Source organism: Scyliorhinus torazame, chromosome 3, assembly GCF_047496885.1.
Source record: "Scyliorhinus torazame isolate Kashiwa2021f chromosome 3, sScyTor2.1, whole genome shotgun sequence".
NCBI lineage: Eukaryota > Metazoa > Chordata > Chondrichthyes > Carcharhiniformes > Scyliorhinidae > Scyliorhinus > Scyliorhinus torazame.
This window is the reverse complement of record NC_092709.1, coordinates 265,679,796-265,702,644: the sequence shown is the minus strand read 5'-3', so window position 1 is coordinate 265,702,644 and position 22,849 is coordinate 265,679,796. Positions and strand designations below refer to the sequence as shown.

General features: G+C 48.5%; 1 protein-coding gene across 2 annotated transcripts in view; it reads left to right on the top strand.

Annotated features, from left to right (window-relative positions):
* golph3a (golgi phosphoprotein 3a) overlaps window positions 1–22,543 on the top strand; it is a 184,583-nt gene extending 162,040 nt beyond the window's left edge. For both annotated transcript variants that reach the window (XM_072497208.1, XM_072497207.1), the window contains one exon: window positions 20,022–22,543. In XM_072497208.1, the coding sequence (XP_072353309.1) occupies window positions 20,022–20,446 (425 nt within the window). In that variant the 3' untranslated portion in view covers window positions 20,447–22,543. The remainder of the gene's footprint in view (window positions 1–20,021) is intronic.
* The last annotated feature ends 306 nt before the right edge of the window (window positions 22,544–22,849 follow it).

Here is a 22,849-nt window from a genome sequence, read left to right as displayed (position 1 = left end):
GCCCACAAGGAGCGGGGGGAGAGGCTGGTGGGGAAGATGGTGGGGTTAGCCAGGAGGTATGCGGAGGAGCCCGAGGAAGGATTGTTGAGGAAGAGGCGCAGCCTCCAGGCCGAATTCGACCTGGTGACCACTAGGAAGGCGGAGGTGCAGTGGAGGAAGGTCCAGGGGGCGATTTACGAGTATGGGGAAAAGGCAAGCCGGATGCTGGCGCATCAGCTTCAGAAGCGGGATGCAGCTAGGGAGATCGGGCGAGTTGAGGACAGGGGAGGGAGTGTGGTGCAGAGTAGAGTTGGCATCAATGGAGTCTTCAGGGACTTATACGAGGAACTGTACCGATCCGAGCCCCCACGGGAGGAGGGAGGGATGGGCTACTTCCTGGACCAATTGAGGTTTCCAACGGTGGAAGAGGGACTGGTGGCGGGATTTGGGGCCCCGATTGGGCTCGAGGAGCTGATCAAAGGGATAGGAAGCATGCAGGCGGGGAAGGTACCAGGGCCGGACGGTTTCCCGGTCGAATCCTTTCAAAAATATATGGACCTGTTGGGCCTGCTGTTAGTTAGGACCTTCAATGAGGCAAGGGAGGGGGGGGGGGGCTTTACCCCCGACGATGTCCCGGGCACTGATCTCCTTGATCCTGAAGCGGGACAAGGATCCCCTGCAGTGTGGGTCTTACAGACCGATTTCCTTGCTAAATGTAGATGCCAAGGTGCTGGCGAAGGTCTTAGCCACGAGGATTGAGGATTGTGTGCCGCAGATCATCCATGAAGACCAGACTGGGTTTGTGAAGGGGAGGCAGTTGAACGCGAATGTGCGGAGGCTTTTGAACGTCATCATGATGCCGGCGAGGGAGGAGGAGGCGGAGATAGTGGTGGCGATGGACGCTGAGAAAGCCTTCGATAGGGTAGAGTGGGGGTACCTGTGGGAGGTGCTGAAGAGGTTTGGGTTTGGGGAGGGGTTTGTCAGGTGGGTTAGGCTGTTGTATGAGGTCCCGATGGCGAGTGTGGCTACAAACAGGAGGAGGTCCGAGTACTTTCGGCTGCACCGAGGGACGAGACAGGGGTGTCCCTTATCCCCCCTGCTCTTCGCACTGGGCGATTGGACCCCTGGCAATGGCACTGAGGGAGTCAAGGAACTGGAGGGGTTGGTGCGTGGTGGGGAGGAGCATCGGGTGTCACTTTATGTGGACGACCTGTTGCTGTATGTGGCGGACCCGGTGGGAGGAATGCCGGAGGTAATGAGGATTCTTAGGGAATTCGGGGACTTTTCGGGGTAATGGCTCAACATGGGGAAGAGAGAGCTGTTCGTAGTTCATCCAGGGGACCAGGAGAGGGGGATTGGCGAGCTCCCACTAAAAAAGGCGGAGAGGAACTTCAGGTATCTGGGAGTCCAGGTGGTCAGGAGATGGGGGGCCCTGCATAGGCTTAATTTTACAAGGCTGGTGGAGCAAATGGAGGAGGAGTTCAAGAGGTGGGACGTGTTGCCGTTGTCCTTGGCGGGTAGGGTGCAGTCAATCAAAATGACGGTGCTCCCAAGGTTTTTGTTCCTGTTTCAGTGCCTCCCCGTGTTTATCCCGAAGGCTTTTTTCAGGCGGGTTAACAGGAGTATAATGGGGTTTGTGTGGGCGCGAGGGACTCCGAGGGTGAGAAGGGTGTTCCTGGAGCGGAGTAGAGATAGGGGGGGACTGGCGCTGCCCAACCTCTGTGGATACTACTGGGCCGCCAATGTGACGATGGTGTGCAAGTGGGTGATGGAGGGGGAGGGGGCTGCATGGAAGAGGCTGGAGACGGCGACTTGTGTGGGTACGAGTCTGGGGGCGCTGGCAACGGCGCCGCTGCCGCTCCCTCCAAGGAGGTACACCACGAGCCCGGTGGTGGTGGCTGCTCTCAAAATTTGGGGGCAGTGGAGGCGGCACAGGGTGGCAGTGGGGGCCTTGGAGGGGACCCCATTACGGGGGAACCACCGGTTCGCCCCAGGAAGAACAGAGTGGAGGGTTTGTGGGGTGGCATAGGGCAGGGATACGAAAGTTGGGGGACCTGTTTGTGGACGGGACGTTCGCGAGCCTGGGTGAGCTGGAGGAGAAGTACGGGTTCCCCCCAGGGAACACCTTCAGGTACTTGCAGGTAAGGGCGTTTGCCAGACGGCAGGTGGTGGAATTCCCGCGGCTACGGCCACACACAGTACAGAACAGGGTGCTCTGAGGGGGGAGGGGGGGGGGAAGAGAGAGAGGAGGGGGGGGGGGGGGAAGAGAGGAGGGAGTGGGGAAGATTTCGGAAACTTACCAGGTGATGCAGGAGGAGGAGGAGGCCTTGGTGGTGGAGGTAAAAGGCAAGTGGGAGGAGGAATTGGGAGAGGAAATTGAGGAAGGGACGTGGGCAGACGCCCTGGGGAGGGTGAACTCTCCCTCATTGTGCGCGTGCTCAGCCTCATACAGTTTAAGGTGCTGCACAGGGCACACATGACCGGGACAAGGATGACTCGTTTTTTTGGGAGTGAGGACAGGTGTGTTAGGTGCTCAGGGAGCCCAGCAAATCACACCCATATGTTCTGGGCATGCCCAGCGCTGGAGGAATTTTGGAAGGGCGTAGCGAGGACGGTGTCGAGGGTGGTAGGATCCAGGGTCAAGCCGGGCTGGGGGCTCGCAATATTTGGGGTCGCAGAGAGTGCAGGAGACGAAAGAGGCCAGAATTCTGACCTTTGCGACCCTGGCAGCCCGGCGAAGGATTCTTCTTCAGTGGAAGGATGCGAGGCCCTCAAGCGTGGAATCCTGGATCAACGCTATGGCGGGGTTTATTAAGTTGGAAAGGGTGAAATTCGCCTGGAGAGGGTCGGTACAAGGGTACTTTAGGCGGTGGCAACCGTTCTTAGACTTCCTGGCAGAGCGGTAGACATTGGTCAATGGCAGCAGCAATGTGGGGGGGTCACTTTATTTTTTGTTTTTGTTACTTACACTGGAGGGTCTGAGGGGGTGTATATACTTGTTGTATTAAGTCGGAGTGTTAACATTAATTTATTATTTATGTACAGGGGTGTATGGAGGGTTGTTTTTCTGGACTGTGTTTTGTACTTAACCCTGTTGGGTTCCTTTTTCATTTTGTTATTGATATTTTATGAAAACCTTTAATAATTTTTAAATTTTTTTTTTTAAAGTTCATCAAGTACTAAAGAAACACAATTTGACAAGATTTGCTCTACATAGACAGTAGCAAATATATGTAGAAAGGACTGGAATCTGTCAGAAGTGACAGTATTTTTTAAAAAAAGTTTATGGTTTTTCTGTTTTTACTTTGGAGTATTTGACCTTGATATGTGTTCATTGAAGTAACGGCCTTGCTTCTTTATAGTTAAACTATTTGGTTGGAGTAAATTGCTATTTAATAAACCAAATACCCTGTATCAATTAGTGAAAAACTTTCTGGGAAAGTAAGTCTGTACCGGTAATATGAAACATACTCCGCGATATCAGTTGCTCATTTTACACGCGTGGCTGCTTTACGATTAGCTGTTTAATCTGTTGACACAGCTTTGGCTGTGCTGAGATTGACATTTGCCAATTCAACTGTTGAAATAATGACCATTTTTTCATCCATGAATAGCAAGTTGAACCTTTTTTTTAAATTTTGCTTTTACTGAGAAATAAAGTTTGTTGGTGCAGGGACCATGGCCCTTGGGCTTTCATATGCTGGATTTTATGGCTCCCCACTAGGCATATTGTCAGCAGGGTAGGAGAGACATATAAAATATATTGGATGTTTCATCCACTGCTTTCCTGCCCACCCCTGACTCAGTCACCATAATATGGGGTGTGGGTAAGGCACCCACTAGGCCACCCGCCATCAAGCCTATTGAGGCCCTTAAGTAGACAAATATTGCCTATTTAAGACCCTCCCTCCATCTCCACTGCTATAAAGTACTGGGCATGGAAGCGGCCAAGACTAAGAAGGCTGTTTTTTAGGCAACTCTTTTGAAGAGGTAGAAAGTAAAGGAGCCACCAGCAGCACCTACCACTAAGTTCTGGTGCTGCTTGGCTTGCATCTCTAGGAAAGGGCTTCCTTCCACTGAGAGACCAAAGTCCCACACTATGATTCTTAAGGCTACCCAGAGCTTGTTATCGCTATGGGACGACCTTTTTAAAGTCAGTTGGTTTGGAACGACTTTCCTTCTCAAAGCGCAGACCTTCCTCCTGGAGGCGGGTACATTTTCCTTTTTAAATTATTTTTTTCCTATTCAGGGGCAATTTAGCGTGGCGAATCCACCTACCCTGCATATCTTTGGGTTGTGGGGATGAGACCCACGCAGACAGTGGGAGAATGTGCAAACCCCACACTGATAGTAACCCAGGGCCGGGATCAAACCCGGGTCCTCAGTGCCGTGAGGCAGCAGTGCTAAACACTACCCCCCCCCCCCCCCCCCCCCCCCCCCATTTTTTCTTTTTAAGTCCAGTCTAGTGTCCACCTGACATCGGGCAAACTGCATTGATGTGCAGATCCCTCCCACTTCTCTAAGTGATGGGAATCATACTAGGAAATATTCATGTGCTCATCATGTTTCACTGAAACCTCGTAACACAGTCAAGTAAGTATAAAGGATAAAAATTAGTGGCAAGTAAATTCTGGTACAGGTTTATTACTCAAAGCAGGGATGTGTCATCGCCCCCACACTTACAGTTTCATCGCCATTTTCCTTCACCTTGTCGAGAGCAAGTTTCCCAGTGGAGTGGACATCATCTACAGGATGGACAGCAAACTTTTCAACCTCAACCGGTTGAAATCCAAGAAAAAAGTAATACTGGATGTCAAAGGCACAGAATATGCTCCTGGGTGGGGGGGCTTCAATGTCCATCACCTAGAGTGGCTTGGTAGTATCACCACAGACTGAGCTGGCCGGATTCTAAAGGACATAGCTGTTAGACTGGGACTGCAACAGGTGATGATGGAACCAACAAGACGGGAAAACTTTTTTTAAAAATGTATTTTATTGCAAACGTATATAAAAGTTACAATTCGGGAAACAGGCTTCCCAACAAACGATTACATGGTTAGTACAAAATTTTCTCCTTTTACCACAAACACTCCCGCCCAGAATCTCTTCAACTTATCGCAACCCCAGAACATGTGCGCATGATTCCCTGGTCCCCACCCACACCTCATACTTATCTGCCACCCCCTGGAAGAACCCACTTGTTCTTACCCGAGTCATATGTGCCCTGTGTAAGATCTAGAACTGTATGAGGCGCATTTATCTTCCCCGGTTCCAATAACACATCCCCAGCCCCAATCCGTATCCTCAATATTTCCCTGGACGCAGCCTGTCTCCGTAGCTGGTGCGCTAGCATTCGACTCACCTTCTCCACGTACTGCACCCTTCTTGCCCTGTGCAACTGTCCTACCACCCTCCCCGTTGTCAGCCTATCAAAATGTCCCTGTCATTTTTTCTACCTCGCCAATCCCTCCGATGTGGGCACTCTCGAGTACTCACCATCTACCTCCACTATCTCGTTCATAACCGGGCATATTCCTCCCTCCTTTTCCTATCCGCATGAGCCTTGAACGATATAATCTCCCCTTGGACCACCGCTTTTAGCACTTCCCAAAAGGTGGCCGCCGACACCTCCCTGTTGTGGTTCAATTCCACATAATCTTTAATCGTCGCCCGCACCTTATCACAAAAGCCTCCATCTGCCAACAACCCCTGAATCAAGCCTCCACCCCGGCGTCTGCTCCTGTCCCAATCTAAACCGAATCTCCAGCCAGTGGGGCGCTGGTCCAATATTACTATCCCCTCGTATTCTGATTATTCAGCACCCCCTCCGCCACCAGCCCCACTAGCATCCGTGACATATACTTCACCGCACTTACACCTTCCACTCCTTCAGGCAGGCCTACTATCCGCAGGTTCTGCCTTCTCGAACTGTTTTCCTCCACCTTTGCTCTCGACGCCTTGCCAAGATCTCCTAAGAGCCCCACCTCTGCCTCCAATGCCACCACCCGATCGCTGTGATCTGACATTACCCTCTCAATCTCTCTAATTTGCGACTCCAGGACTTCCGGTGGCGGCCATGAAGGAGTAGGTCGCACATTTGGTGGCTCCTGCTCGGGTCGGACCTTTGGACCTTTGCCCCGATGTTTCTCGGATTTTACTTGGAAAATTGATAGGGGACGCGACCATAAGGAGGAGTCCCACACCAGTGCATAGATAGGCAGACCAGGAGTGCTCGCAAAGGAAGAAATAGGCGAACAGAGAAGGCCTGGGTTGAAGCTGCAGTGGGAAAAAGCATGACTGATGACCAGAGTCCTGGCTCGACGACCCAGCGATCGACGGAGCAGTTGATGACGTTTATACAAGAGGGCTTCGCCCAGCAGAAACAGGAATGCTTGGCCCCAATTAGGTAATCGATTGTTCGGCTGGAACAGAGATTAGATGCTCCAGATCGAGCGATCTAGAAAATGGAGAAGGCACTGACCGAGTATGAGGAACACCAAATAGCAATGGAGGTGGAGGTGGGGTGCTGAGAGACCAGCAGAAAAGGCTCCAGGAGAAGGTGGAGGATCAAGAGAATAGGTCCCGCCGGCAGAACTTTGAGGATCGTTGGTCTCACGGAGGGGTCTGAAGGAGCGGTTGCAGGGGCATATATAGCGGGTATGCTTGAGAAGCTAATGGGGATGGGACGTTCACCTGACCCTTGGAGGTGGACACGGCGCACAGAGCACTAGCAAAGAAGCTGCATGTAGATGACCCCCCCGAGCGCAATGGTGGTGCGATTGCACAGGTACCTGGATAAGGAGCGTATTTTACGGTAGGCCAAACAGACACGGAGCTGTAAGTGGGAGAACAGCATCTTGCGCATTTACCAAGACCTGAGCGTGGATGTAGCCAGGAGAAGAGCGGGATTCAATCAAGCAAAGTCGACCCATTTCAAGAAGAAGGTGAAGTTTGGACTGTTGTATCCGGCCCGTCTTTGGGTCACCTATGAGGAGCAACATTTCTATTTTGATTCGCCCGAGGAAGCGATGGACTTCGCCAGAAGGAAAGGGCTGGCAGGGGACTGAGGTGTTTGAACTTTGCTGCAGTGTTCACGTTAAAAATGTTTTTGCACTATATTTGTAATGCCTTCTGTATCGATCCTGGAGCTGCCGTGTTTTTTTTTGTAAGTTAAAGTTTGTATTTGTGCTGGTGGGGGATGGAGGGGTGAATTTTCGACGTGGGTTTTTTTTTTCTTTCGGTTAACTGGGCTGGGAATGTTTTCTCTTGAATATGTGTGTCCGACATATAGTTAGATTAGAGCAGGGGTTAGGTGGTAGGGTGGTGTTGCTGGGCGGGTGGGGGGAGTTGATCTGCTGATGAGGATGGAAATTGGACATGGCAACAGTGGTGAGGTCATGGGTGGAGCTGGCCAGGAGGCGGGCCAGAGGATGTGCGACACATGGCTGGGGGGCTGGCCAAGGAAAGGTCATGGCTGATTGGCAAAAGGGCGAAGTACCCCCCAACCAGGCTGATCACCTGGAATGTTAGAGAGCTAAACGGGCCAGTGAAGAGGGGCGTGTGTTTGCGCATTACGGGTTCTGAAGGTGGTAAAATGTGTGGCGTCATGGGCGGGGGCTAGCTGGCCGGACTGACTCACGGAAGTGCAGTGGGGGGGTGATCAGATGTTATGACTGTTGAAGGTGACTGTTTTTACTGTGCTGTTATTGGGAGAGGGGGGGGGGGAGGAATTGTTCTGCTGACGGAGGAGGGACTGTTGCTGGGGGACAAAAGGGAGGTCGGGAACGGAGGCTGCCTGAGGGTGGGCCTGCGGGGGCGAGCTGGGGACTGGTCTAAGAAAGATGATGGCTGATCGGTGGGGTGGGGCGGGGGGGTGGCGGTGCGAGAAGCCCCCCAACCAGGCTGATCACGTGGAATGTTAAGAGGGCTAAATGGGCCGGTTTAGAGGGCACGCGTGTTCACGCATTTGAGAGGATTGAAGGCAACGTGGCAGTGTTACAGGAGACGCATCTTAGGGTAATCGATCAGACTAGACTAAGGAAGGGATGGGTCGGGCAGGTATTCCATTCGGAGCTGGACTCTTAAAACTAGAGGGGTCGCGATTCTGATTAATAAGCGAGTGTCACTCAAGGCGGGAAGAATAGTTGCAGATGTGGGAGGTCAGCATATCGTGGTTAGTGGGAAACTGGAAGGGCTGCCGGTGGTACTCGTGAATGTTTACGCACAAACTGAGATGATTGTGGAGTTTATAAGGAGGATATTGGGGAAGATCCCGGACCTGGACTCGCACAAACTGGTCATGGAGGTGGAACTTCAACACAGTCATTGACCCAAGGCTAGACCGGTCAAGCTCAAAGATGGGCAGGGTGCCAGCAATGGCAAAGGAGCTAAAGGGGTGTATGGAACAGATGGGGGGAGTGGACCCATGGAGGTTTGGGCGGCCGAGAGTGAAGGAGTTCTCTTTCTACTCACATGTACATAAAGTGTACTCCCGGATCGACTTTTTCATCTTGAACAGGGCTTTACTGACTGGGGTAGCGGACGCTGAGTACTCCGCGATCACGGTCTCGGATCATGCCCAGCATTGGGTGGACGTACAGGTGAGCAAGGAATATGGCCAGCCCCCGCATTGGAGATTGGATGTCGGACTGTTAGCGGATGAGGAGTTGTGCGGGCGGGTGAGGAAATGCATCCAGAACTATCTGGAAGTTAATGACACGGGGGAAGTCTCGGCAGCAATGATCTGGGAGGCACTGAAGGCGGTGGTCAGAGGGGAGCTGATTTCGATACGGGCCCACGGAGAAAGTAGATAGAGCAGAGACGGATCGACTGAAGGGGGAAATACTTCAGGTCGACAGGAGATATGCAGAGACCCCAGAGGCAGGACTTTTAAGGGAACAACGGAGGCTACAGGTGGAGTTTGGCTTGCTAACAACAGGAAAGGCGGTGGAGCAGCTGGGGAAGGCGACAGGGGCGATATGAGTATGGAGAGAAGGCCAGCAGAATGCTTCCGCAGCAGCTTAGAAAGAGGTAGGCAGCCAGGGAGATTGGGAAAGTGAAGGACAGAGACGGGAACTTGGTCGGAGATTCAGCAGGGGTTAACAGGGCGTTCAAGGAGTTTTATAGCAGACTATATGAGTCGGAACTCCCAGCTGGGACGGAAGGGATGAGGCAATTCTTAGGGGGGCTGAGGTTCCTGAAAGTGGAGGAAGGGCTGGGGGCCCCGATTGGGATTGAAGAAATAGCAGATGGGCTGAAGGCCATGCAACAAAGACCAAAGAACAAAGAAATGTACAGCACAGGAACAGGCCCTTCGGCCCTCCAAGCCCGTGCCGACCATGCTGCCCGACTAAACTACAACCTTCTACACTTCCTGGGTCCGTATCCCTCTATTCCCATCCTATTCATGTATTTGTCAAGATGCCCCTTAAATGTCACTATCGTCCCTGCTTCCACCACCTCCAGTAGCGAGTTCCAGGCACCCACTACCCTCTGCGTAAAAAAACTTGCCTCGTACATCTACTCTAAACCTTGCCCCTCTCACCTTAAACCTATGCCCCCTAGTAATTGACCCCTCTACCCTGGGGAAAAGCCTCTGACTATCCACTCTGTCTATGCCCCTCATAATTTTGTATACCTCTATCAGGTCTCCCCTCAACCTCCTTCGTTCCAGTGAGAACAAACCGAGTTTATTCAACCGCTCCTCATAGCTAATGCCCTCCATACCAGGCAACATTCTGGTAAATCTCTTCTGCACCCTCTCTAAAGCCTCCACATCCTTCTGGTAGTGTGGCGACCAGAATTGAACACTATACTCCAAGTGTGGCCTAACTAAGGTTCTATACAGCTGCAACATGACTTGCCAATTCTTATACTCAATGCCCGGCCATTGAAGGCAAGCATGCCGTATGCCTTCTTGACTACCTTCTCCACCTGTGTTGCCCCTTTCAATGACCTGTGGACCTGTACTCCTAGATCTCTTTGACTTTCAATACTCTTGAGGGTTCTACCATTCACTGTATATTCCCTACCTGCATTAGACCTTCCAAAATGCATTACCTCTCATTTGTCCGGATTAAACTCCATCTGCCATCTCTCCGCCCAAGTCTCCAAACAATCTAAATCCTGCTGTATCCTCTGACAGTCCTCATCGCTATCCGCAATTCCACCAACCTTTGTGTCGTCTGTAAACTTACTAATCAGACCAGTTACATTTTCCTCCAAATCATTTATATATACTACAAAGAGCAAAGGTTCCAGCACTGATCCCTGTGGAACACCACTGGTCACAGCCCTCCAATTAGAAAAGCATCCTTCCATTGCTACTCTCTGCCTTCTATGACCGAGCCAGTTCTGTATCCACCTTGCCAGCTCACCCCTGATCCCGTGTGACTTCACCTTTTGTACTAGTCTACCATGAGGGACCTTGTCAAAGGCCTTACTGAAGTCCATATAGACAACATCCACTGCCCTACCTGCATCAATCACCTTAGTGACCTCCTCGAAAAACTCTATCAAGTTAGTGAGACACGACCTTCCCTTCACAAAACCATGCTGCCTCTCACTAATACGTCCATTTGCTTCCAAATGGGAGTAGATCCTGTCTCGAAGAATTCTCTCCAGTAATTTCCCTACCACTGAAGTAAGGCTCACCGGCCTGTAGTTCCCGGGATTATCCTTGCTACCCTTCTTAAACAGAGGAACAACATTGGCTATTCTCCAGTCCTCCGGGACATCCCCTGAAGACAGTGAGGATCCAAAGATTTCTGTCAAGGCCTCAGCAATTTCCTCTCTTGCCTCCTTCAGTATTCTGGGGTAGATCCCATCAGGCCCTGGGGACTTATCTACCTTAATATTTTTTAAGACCCCCAACACCTCGTCTTTTTGGATCTCAATGTGACCCAGGCTATTTACACACCCTTCTCCAGACTCAACATCTACCAATTTCTTCTCTTTGGTGAATACTGATGCAAAGTCGGGTAAAGCCCCGGGACATGACGGGTACCCAGTGGAATTTTATAAAAAGTTCTCTGGGATGCTGGGGTCGCTGCTGATGAGGATATTTAATGAGGCAAGGGAGAGAGGGGTGCTTCCCCCGACAATGTCACAGGCCACTATCTCATTGATCCTGAAGCGGGATAAGGACCAGGATCTATGTGGGTCCTACAGACCGATCTCCCTACTAAATGTAGACGCCAAATCTTGTCCTCAAGGATCGATGACTGCGTTCTGGATGTGATTGGGGAGGACCAGACGGGATTTATTAAGAGCAGGCAGTTGGCGGCCAATGTTAAAAGACTGCTGAATGTGATCATGATGCCCCCAGAGGATAGGGACGTAGAGGTAGTGGTTGCAATGGACGCAGAGAAGACCTTTTGATTGGGTGGAATGGACCTATCTGTGGGAGGTGCTGGGACGCTTTCGGTTTGGACGGGGCTTCATCGACTGTGTTAGGCTGCTGTATCAGGTGCCTGTAGCGAGTGTACGGACGAACAGGTTAACATCGGGCTATTTTAGGCTGCACCGGGGGACGAGGCAGGGATGCCCCTCTTCCCCACTGCTGTTTGCGCTGACCATAGAGCCTCTGGCAATTGCGCTGAGAGCCTCAAGGAGCTGGTTCGGGTAGGGGTGGAACACACAGTCTCGCTATATGCAGATGACCTGCTCCTATATGTTTCTGGCCCGCTAGAAGGGATGGGAGAAATCATGAGGATTCTGGGGGAATTTTGCCGGTTTTCGGGTTATAAATTGAACATGGGGAAAAGTGAGATGTTCGCGATCCAGGCAAGGGGGCAGGAGAGGTGACTGGGAGAGTTGCCGTTTAGAGTGATAGGGGGAAGCTTTCGGTATCTAGGCATCCAGGTGGCAGGGGAATGGGAACGGCCACATAAGCTAAATTTAACCCAACTGGTGGACCAAATGAAGGAAGATTTCCGAAGGTGGGACATGCTCCCGCTATCACTGGCTGGGAGGGTACAGACAGTGAAAATGGTGGTCCTCCCAAGATTCCTGTTTGTTTTTATTCCACAGGCCTTTTTTAAACGGGTAAACAAGGTGATCTCTGCAATCTATCTCTGCTGGTAGAGCAGATGGAGGGAGACATCAAAAGGTGGGACATGCTACCACTTTTCCTGGCGGGTAGGGTGCAGTCCGTGAAAATGACGGTCCTTCCCAGGTTTCTGTTCGTCTTCCAGTGCCTTCCCATCTTCATCCCCAAATCCTTCTTCAAGCGGGTGAACAGGATTATCACGGGATTTGTATGGGCGCGTTTGATAAGGTTCCCCACGGTAGGCTACTACAGAAAATACGGAGGCATGGGATTCAGGGTGATTTAGCAGTTTGGATCAGAAATTGGCTCGCTGGAAGAAGACAAAGGGTGGTGGTGGTTGATGGGAAATGTTCTGACTGGAGTCCAGTTATTAGTGGTGTACCACAAGGATCTGTTTTGGGGCCACTGCTGTTTGTCATTTTTATAAATGACCTGGAGGAGAGCGTAGAAGGATGGGTGAGTAAATTTGCAGATGACACTAAAGTCGGTGGAGTTGTGGACAGTGCGGAAGGATATTACAAGTTACAGAGGGACATAGATAAGCTGCAGCGCTGAGCTGAGAGGTGGCAAATGGAGTTTAATGCAGAAAAGTGTGAGGTGATTCATTTTGGAAGGAATAACAGGAAGACAGAGTACTGGGCTAATGGTAAGATTCTTGGCAGTGTGGATGAGCAGAGAGACCTCGGTGTCCATGTACATAGATCCCTGAAAGTTGCCACCCAGGTTGAGAGGGTTGTTAAGAAGGCGTACGGTGTGTTAGCTTTTATTGGTAGAGGGATTGAGTTTCGGAGCCATGAGGTCATGTTGCAGCTGTACAAAACTCTGGTGCGGCCGCTTTTGGAGTATTGTGTGCAATTCTGGTCACCGCATTATAGGAAGGTTGTGGAAGCATTGGAAAGGGCGCAGAGGAGATTTACCAGAATGTTGCCTGGTATGGAGGGAAGATCTTGTGAGGAAAGGCTGAGGGACTTGAGGCTGTTTTCGTTAGAGAGAAGAAGGTTAAGAGGTGACTTAATTGAGGCATACAAGATGATCAGAGGATTGGATAGGGTGGACAGTGAGAGCCTTTTTCCTCGGATGGCGATGTCTAGCACGAGGGGACATACCTTTAAATTGAGGGGAGATAGATATAGGACAGATGTCAGAGGTAGGTTCTTTACTCAGAGAGTAGTAAGGGCGTGGAATGCCCTCCCTGCAACAGTAGTGGACTCGCCAACACTAAGGGTATTCAAATGGTCATTGGATAGACATATGGACGATAAGGGAATAGTGTAGATGGGCTTTAGAGTGGTTTCACAGGTGGGTGCAACATCGAGGGCCGAAGGGCCTGTACTGCGCTGTAACGTTCTATGTTCGTCTAGCCATATTAAACTGTGGCTACCAGGGCAGATTATCGGCTAGGATTCCTTGGGCGAGTAACTCCTGACCCCTCAAAGCCTGTCCACCATCGACAAGGCACAAGTCGGGAATGTAACTTGCCTGGATGAGTGCAGCTCCAACAACACTCAAGAATCTAGACACCATCCAGAAAAAAACAGCCCACGTGATTGCTCCCCCTTCCACCAACATTCAATCCCTCCACCACCAATGAACAGTGGCAGGCATGTGTACAATGTACAAGATGCACTGTAGTAACTTGCCAAGGTTCCTTAGACAACGCCTTCCAAACCCACGACCGCTACTATCTAGAGGGACAAGAATAACAAATACCTGTGAGCCCCACCCCCCCGAGATTCCCCTCCAAGTCACTCACGCCTTGACTTGGAACTATATTTTCGTTCCTTCACTGTCGCTGGGCCAAAATCCTGAAACTCCCTTCCTAACAGCATTGTGGGCATATCGACATCTCAGGGACTGCAGCGGTTCGAGAAGGCAGCTCACCACCACCTTCTGAAGGTCAACTAGGGATGGGCAATAAATGCTGGCCTGACCAGCGACGTCCACATCCTCTAAATTAATTAACTGACATCGATCGTGGAGCTTCAGAATGCACATGACATTCACTCTCTGAGAAGAGAATCTCCAAGCCATGCTTGACACCTTCATGGAAGCATTCCAAAGAATCGGTCTCGGCCTCAACCTCACAAAGACTCAGGCTCTTTACCAACCCGCCCCAGGGCAAGATCCGGTCTCTCCCTTGATCAAGATCAACAGAAATCCTGCCAAATATGGAAAATTTTCCATACTTGGGGAGCCACCTCTCCTCTAAGGCTGACACCAATGCGGATATCCAACTTTGTATCCAATCCATGAGCATCTCCTTTGGACGTCTAAGGACAAGAGTCTTGACGACCGCGACATCTGTGCTGAATCTAAGATCATTGTGTACAAGGCGGTCATCCTCCCAACTCTTCTATCCGGCTCAGAAACTTGGACTAGGTACAGATGCCACCTCCAGGCCCAGGAGAGGTACCATCACCGCTGTCTGAGACAGATTCTCTGCATCAGCTGGGAGGACAGGCGTACTCACATCAGTGTCCTTGAAGGAGCCAAGAGCACCAGCATCGAGGCCATGATCATCTAAAACTAACTCTGCTGGACCAGCCATTTGCTTGGGATGTCCCAGTTTCCAAAGCAAATCTTCTTTGCCCAGCTCAAGGAAGGCTCCCGAACAAGAGGGGGGCAAAGGAAACACTTCATAGACATCCTGAAGGCTTACCTCAAGAAATGCAACATAGACGTCAATGCCTGAGGGAGACTTGCTCAGAAGAGACCGACTTGGAGGAACCTTCTGATTGAAGGACGCAATTCTTTGACATCCGATGGCAAGATGCACTGGCGTAACTCACCAAGATTCCTTAGACAACACCTTCCAAACCCATGAAACTACCATGTAGAAGGAGAAGAACAGCAGATACCTGGGTTCCCCACCACCTGGAGGTTCCCCTCCAAGTCACTCACCACCCTGATTTGGGAAATATATCGCCGTTCCTTCACTGTCGCTGGGGCAACAACCTGGTATGCCCTCCCTAACAGCACAGTGTGTGTACCTACACCCCGAGGACTACAGCGGTTCAAGAAGGCAACTCACCACCACCTTCTGAAGGGCAACTAGGGATGGGCAATAAATACTGGCCTAACCAGCAATGCCCACATCCCATGTGAATTTAGAAAAAGGAGGCCCGGAATAGGAACCTCAGAAAGGAATACCAGCGATCTCGAGTCCACGGACTGAACCCGCCTCCTGGAAACACCTGGCTGGTATGCGGTCAAAGATGTGGCTCTATGATTGGGCTCATCAGCCATGCAAGAACCACAGAATCCATTCTTAGGTGGACAATCATACTTCTTTGGAAGTGATCTACCAAGGACATGAAACTTTGTTTAAAGAAGGGACTAGATTCACACAGTAAAAGAATGAGCTTTGGGCTGAATGACTTTTTCCCATCCTGACTTTCGTATACTAACCCTGATTTTGCTTGTTGTTCATAGTTATTCTGAGCTAATAAAATTAGTTATTAATCAGCAAGCATCAGAATGCCTCTCTGGCAGTGCCTCCCGGAGTGAGTGAGTGTGACTTGGTTGATTCTCCTGCTGATTGTTTGCTTCTGTGCCACGCTGCAAATAAACTAGCCTTTAACTCCCACCTTACTATAATAACTCTGCTGTGTCAAGAGGGAGCAGAAATTAGCAATCTGCTGTTGTCTTGGCTTGTTGGAATTGCAAATGTTCCACTTCATAACTATGAAGGGTGCCACAGTGGCTAGGACTGGTGCCTCTCAGCGGCAGGGACCTGGGTTCAATTGAGGCCTTGGATGACTTTGTGTGGAGTTTGCACATTCTCTCTGTGTCTGCATGGGTTTCCTCCCACAGTCCAAAGATGTGGAGGTTACATGGATTGGCCACGATCAATGCGTGGGGTTACGGGTATTGGGCGGGGGTGTGAGCCTAGGTAGAGTGCTCTTCAGAGGGTTGGTGCAAACCCGATGGGTCGAATGGCCTCCTTCTGCACTGTAGGAACTCGATGATACCATTACAGTTTAAAACTAGTTAGTAGTTTTGGAAGCCATAGCCTTTGAAGCTTTGTGATATATTTCACTGCTTCAAACTTTGCACATTGATAAATATCTACATCTTGTCTCCTTTTTAGAACTCTCTTTTAAAAAAATATTTTTATTAACGTATTTGAAAGCTTTTATAATAATGACAATGACATAAACATGGTATAATAAACATTTCCAATCCCATCCCAATCTTCACACACCCCAACCATGAAACAACAACACCCCCCCTGGAATACTGCATCTGCTGACATTTTAATTTTAATTTTCCCTGGGAAAGTCGACGAACGGCTCCCACCTCCGGGTGAACCCAACCATTGACCCTCTTTAGACGAATTTTATCTTCTCGAGACTGAGAAACCCAACCATGTCACTAACCCGGGTCTCTACACTCGGGGGCTTCGAGTCCCTCCACATTAATAAGATCCGTCTCCGGGCTACCAGGGAGGCAAAGGCCAAGACGTCAGCCTCTTTTGCCCCCTGAACTCCCGGCTCTTCCGACACTCCAAAGATCGCTACCTCCGGACTCGGCACGACCCGTGTTTTTAGTGCCGTGGACATGCTTCGGGCATGCCCAAAACATGTGGACATGATTTGCTGGGCTTCCCCGGCACCTCGCACACCTGTCCTCTACCCCGAAAAACGTGCTCATCCTCGCCACTGTCATGTGTGCCCGGTGTACTACTTTAAATTGTATCAGGCTAAGCCTGGCACATGATGAGGATGTATTAATCCTGCTCAGGGCATCCCCCCCACAGACCCGCCTCTATCTCTCCACCTAGCTCGTCCTCCCACTTGCCCTTGAGCTCCTCCACCGGATTTTCCTCCGCCTCCGAAGGCTCCTGGTAAATATCCGATATCTTCCCCCCTCCCACCCAGATACTGGAGACTACTCTATTCTGTATCCCCCGTGGCAGCAACAGCGGAAAGGCTGGAACCTGCTTTCTCAGGATGTCTTGCACCTGCAGATACCTAAACCCATTCCCTGCTGGCAATTCAAATTTATCCTCCAAGGCTTTCAAGCTGGGAAACTCCCATCTATAAATAGATCCCCCATCCTTCTAATTCCTGTCCTTTGCCAACTCTGGAAACCATCATCTAGCCTACCCGGTACAAACCTATGATTATTGTAAATCGGGGTCCAAACCGATGCTCCCTCCACTCTCTTATATCTCCTCCATTGCCCCCAGATTCTCAGAGCTGCCACCACCACCGGACTTGTGGAGTATCGGGCCGGCGAGAACGGATGAGGTGACGTTATCAGTGCTCCCAAACTTGTGTCTTTGTATGATGCCGCCTCCGTCCGCTCCCACACCGACCCCTCCAACCCCCAGCTACCCACTTCCTAATCATGGCTATATTAGCCGCCCAGTCGTAAGTTCGGCAGTGCCAACCCACTCGTGCTCCAGCAACACTTTCTTCACTCGTGGGGTTTTACCCGCCCACACAAAGCTCAAAATAATCTTATTCACCCGCTTGAAAAAGGCCTTTGGGGTGAAGATGGGGAGGCACTGAAAGACAAACAGAAATCTGGGGAGGACCGTCATTTTCACGGTCTGTACCCTCCCCGCCAGTGATAGCGGGAGCATATCCCATCTCTTAAAGTCCCCTTCCATTTGTTCTACCAACCTGGATAGGTTTAACTTGTGTAGTACCTCACATTTTCAGGCCACCTGGATTCCCAGATATCGAAAGCTCTTCCCTACCATTCTAAGCGGCAGTTCTCCCAGTCTCTTCTCTTGCCCTCTTGCCTGGATCGCGAACATCTCGCTTTTCCCCATGTTCAATTTATACCCCGAAAATCCCCAGGATTCGCATTACTTCCCCCATCCCCTTCCCAACGGGTCTGAAATATGCAAGAGCAGGTCATCTGCGTAAAGCGAGACCCGGTGTTTCCCCCCCCCCCCCGAACCAGCCCTTTCCAGTTCCTAGAGGCTCTTAACGCCATGGCCAATGGCTCTATGGCCAGAGCAAACAGTAACGGGGAGAGGGGGGACCCTTGCCTCATCCCTCGGTGTAGTTTAAAATACCCTGACCTCAGCCGGTTCGTACGCAGACTCGCTACTGGTGCCTGATAAAGTAACTGCCCCCAGACAATAAAGCCCTCACCAAACCCAAACCTTCCCAGCGCCACCCACAGGTAATTCCACGCCACCTGATCAAAAGCATTCTCCGCATCCATCACTACCACCACCTCCGCCTCCTCTCCTTCTGAGGGCATCATAATAACATTTAGAAGCCTTCGAACATTGGCCTTGAGTTGCCTGCCCTTAACAAATCCCGCCTGGTCTTCCCCTATCACCCCCGGGACACAGTCCTGTATCCTTGTGGCCAGTATCTTAGCCAGCGGTTTGGCGTCCACATTCAGTAGCGAAAATGGCCTGTATGACCCGCATTGCTCCGGATCCTTCTCCCGTTTCAGGATCAATAAAATCGAGGCCTGCGACATTGTTGGGGGGAGGACTCCCTTCTCTCCTGCTTCATTAAATGTCCTCACCAGCAGTGGGCTCGATATCTCTGAAAACCTCTTATAGAATTCCACCGGATAGCCGTCAGGCCCCGGGGCCTTGCCCGACTGCATGCCCTCCAGCACCTCGATTATTTCCTCAATCTCAATTGGGGCTCCCAGCCCTTCCACCAGATCCTCATCTATCCGCGGAAACCTCCACTGATCCAAAAACTGCCTCATCCCCTCCACCCCAGCTGGGGGCTCTGACTCATAATTTACTATAACAGTCCTTAAACACCTCATTCACCCCCACTGGGTCCAGGACAGTATTCCGTCCTCTACTCTTTACTTTCCCCATCTCCCTGACCACCTCCCTTTTCCTGAGCTTGTGCGCTAACATTCTGCTTGCCTTTTCCCCGTACTCCTAAATCGCCCCCCTTGCCTTCCACCGCTTTCCCTGTGGTCAACAGCCCAAACTCCACCTGTAACCTCCGCCGCTCCCTCAGTAGTCCCGCGTCCGGGGCCTCCGAGTATCTCCTGTCCACCTGGAGTATCTCCTCCACTAACCTATCCCCCTCAGCCCGTTCCGCCTTTTCCGTGTGCGCCCGTATCGAGATTAATTCCCCTCTGACCACTGCCTTCAAAGCTTCCCAAACCGTCGCTGCAGAGACCTCCCTCGTGTCATTTGTTTCCAGGTAGTTCTGGATGGACTTGTTAACCCGCCCTCCTTTTTAAAACTCTTAATCGTCTACAGATAAAGTTGTCTACAGATAAAGTTTTGATTATTGTGATGATCACATGCTTGATTACTATTTTGTTGAACACTGCTCTTGAATATTCAGTTAAGTACAGTTTTTAATTTTGTACTTCTATTTTTGCTGAAGGTGAATTATATTTACACTGGCAAATTGACCGCTTTTGCACTTTTTTGTTAACAGTAAGTGCTGCCTGATGAGGTAGCAGCTAGTTGCAAAAAATAACTCTCTTCTCCACTGTGCCTTGACTAACCATGGAAGGGCACCCCACTGCACCAAAATGACTTTTCCCCCTAGCACTCATACAAACCAACCTCTCTAGTGCTCGCAACCGCTCGTTGAAACCCATATGAAATGGTGTAACTGACTTCATAAAGGCATTTCCAGCCAGCGGAAAGAAAACTTGCTTTAAAAGTTGGGGCATAATTTAGAACCCAATCCCATGTATGTGTTATTTCATTGTGCAACCTAAGGTTCCTTACAATGATTGAAGCATTTGTTATCTAAATTGAAGGGCAAGATAAGAGAATCTATGTTCAATGTTACTTTGTTCCTGCTTTACATTAGTTATTGTATAATCGTTATATTTGGGGGAGGGAGGGGGGGGTAGAATGTCAGTGGGCAGGTGGATCCTCTGACATTATTCAGATTTACAAAAGAAATAATTTGACCGTCAAGCTTTTTAAAATAAATTTCTGAAAGCTACACAATTTTATTCTAATTCCTTCATGCACAAAGAGGATGTACTAATTGTGCATTTTCTTTTTTCTTTTCCTTCACACCCTAAGGTGAAACATGGAATCCTTTAAAACTACACTATCAATTACGAAATGTCCGTGAACGATTGGCTAAAAATCTGGTGGAGAAAGGTGTACTGACTACAGAGAAACAGAACTTCCTGCTGTTCGACATGACAACTCACCCACTTACCAACAACGTCATCAAGCAGCGCCTCATCAAGAAAGTGCAGGAAGCCGTGCTGGATAAGTGGGTGAATGACCCTCACCGGATGGACAGGCGCTTGCTTGCCCTCATTTACTTAGCCCATGCCTCGGATGTACTGGAGAATGCTTTTGCCCCACTTTTGGATGAACATTATGACTTGGCCATGAAAAGAGTACGACAGCTACTGGACTTGGATCCTGAAGTTGAATCTATGAAGCCTAACACAAATGAATTGCTTTGGGCTGTAGTAGCAGCCTTTACTAAGTAAAATTTATTGAGTTATGTGAAGTATATTTTTTTCCTGCATTATTATTCATACCCTCCCTAAACTGTAGTTTTTTATCCATGAAATTTGTCCTTGCCTTTCAAAGCTGCTAAAGGCTTTCCAATTAATCCAGGAAGATCGTAAATGGCCTATGAAAGACTGCATTTAGTACAGCCAAAGAAATACAATATACTTTCTTTTGTGGCCTGTCTATTTTTCTACCCCATGTGCATTTAATTGATTCATAGTGTCAAAAGAAAAGCAAATGTAGTTTATTCCTGATAAATTCATAGCCATTCTACCAAGATATTTTATCTTTGTTTCAGAATTTGTATGTAATAGGAATGACTTGGGGAAGGTAGATTTTAAATTAGATTTGTATTTATCTGGACTATAAGCTACATTACCAATTATAATGACCGTCATATGCAGCTACTTTTTAAAAGAAAATGTAAGTGCTGCAGTGTAAAACATTAACGATCTGCCTTTTTACTGCAGTATTTTCTGCTACAGTTTAAAATGTCAATATTGTTACAACGGTGAGATATGTCTAGTGTTTTGTTTCCACTTCTCCCCACCATCCTTTTAAAATTAGTTACTCAAATTTAGGGGTTCTATGCACACTACATTTTAGAAATTTAAGTAAAGCTTTGCGGTATTACGTTATAGTTTGTGTGTGGCATCAACTCTAAAATGCTACCAGAAGTGATCTTTTCATTCCACTGAAACTAAGTGTTCATTGCTGTGACAGCAGTGAAGCTATTGATCTATTGTGACAATACTGCTCACAATGGGCATTGGAAAAATAGGTATGTCCACCTAAATTAGTAAAACCATAAAACATTAAAAAAGCTTGCACAAGTCTAATAAATTATAATACATGGCCAGAAAATGGTATTCTCTTGTCCATGTCTGAAAGGAATTTGGGAAAATATTTACATAATCACAATTTAGTTGTGTTTTCCTGCCTTAGAGAGATTCTTCTCCATTGAGAATAGATGGTGGATGTGCAATTCGTCCCCCTTTTTCAATCCTGCACCAGTAACAGAAGAATAAATCTCTTTAAAGTTTGATGATTTCAGTTGGTTTTTGTAAGTTTATATGTTTTTGTTACATATATACTTTTTGTACGGCATCTCTGTTTTTAAATTATTACATCAACTTAGTTGGCAGAGGGTGCCTTCTAACAATGGCCCATCAATTCACAATTTTAAATGGAAGCAATCCTGGGATAGCCAACATTCCAGTATATCATGTATATAGTTCAACTTGTATATTTACCTACCCCCATCCTAGTTTTTTGCAAGACACAATGAATTCTACACCTGACCTCACCTGTGCTTAGCCACTGATTTATGGTGGAAAGGGGCTTCTTCTGAAAAGCATGTGCAAACTCTTGTATGTGATTTTAATGTATGTGGAAAAGTACCTTGCAGTACTTTGACCTATGCATTGCCTTTTATTATGTTATTCAATGTACAGTAAGAATTGGTTCTATGTCATTGTAAAGAATATATTTCGTGTCAAAGAACGCTTGTGACCGATGGCAAGCTGAGTGCAATTTTTTTCATTTCTCTGTTCTTTGTACACTGAAAAAGGATGTGAAATCACATTTTCTGTTTTCTGCAAATATGACTAACTTTTAATTAATACCAGCTTCAGAAATGTTCCTTTATAGGCATGGCATGTGAATTGTTTGTAGCAATGACAGCCACTGTAATTATTAAGGATGTTCCTTTTGTTGGATAGCAAATATTTCAATTATGGCACAAAATTTATTAGTTTTACATATAACTTGATTTAGCATATTATCTTGTGAAATTATTGGATTTTTAAACCTGTGAGTTCTTTCCATTGCTTGCTTCACTGCTGCTGGTTTCCCCAGATGTATATATAACAAGGAGATGATTAGACCTACAGTGATTCAAGGTATACTGCATACTAATAATGGGGCTTACAGGTGTTTTGAAATTATTTTTGTTTAAATATTCAAAGCAAAACTACTAGATGGTGTAGAACTGTAGACTTGAAATTAAAGGGATCCTTGATCTGTATACTAGCTTTTTACCTTTCAGTTAATAAACTATGATTTTGAAAGTGCCTGAACATTATTTATGCATTTATTCATTCTCATAAGTAATATTTATAGAAGTGGACACTGCTTTGACATAACACGCAAGGAAACATTATGCAGAAGTATAAGATCTACTTGAATTTTAGATCTCCATGCTAAAGATCTAAATTTTAAAGTGGGATTGAACTCCATTCTCTAAAACCAACATGTGCTACTATCTTTTGACCTGATAGAACATTTCCAACTATACTAGGAGAAACTGATGGGAACAAAGGCTACTCTCAACCTATTGGCTCATTATGACACCGTAATGATGGCGATGGAGATTGTAA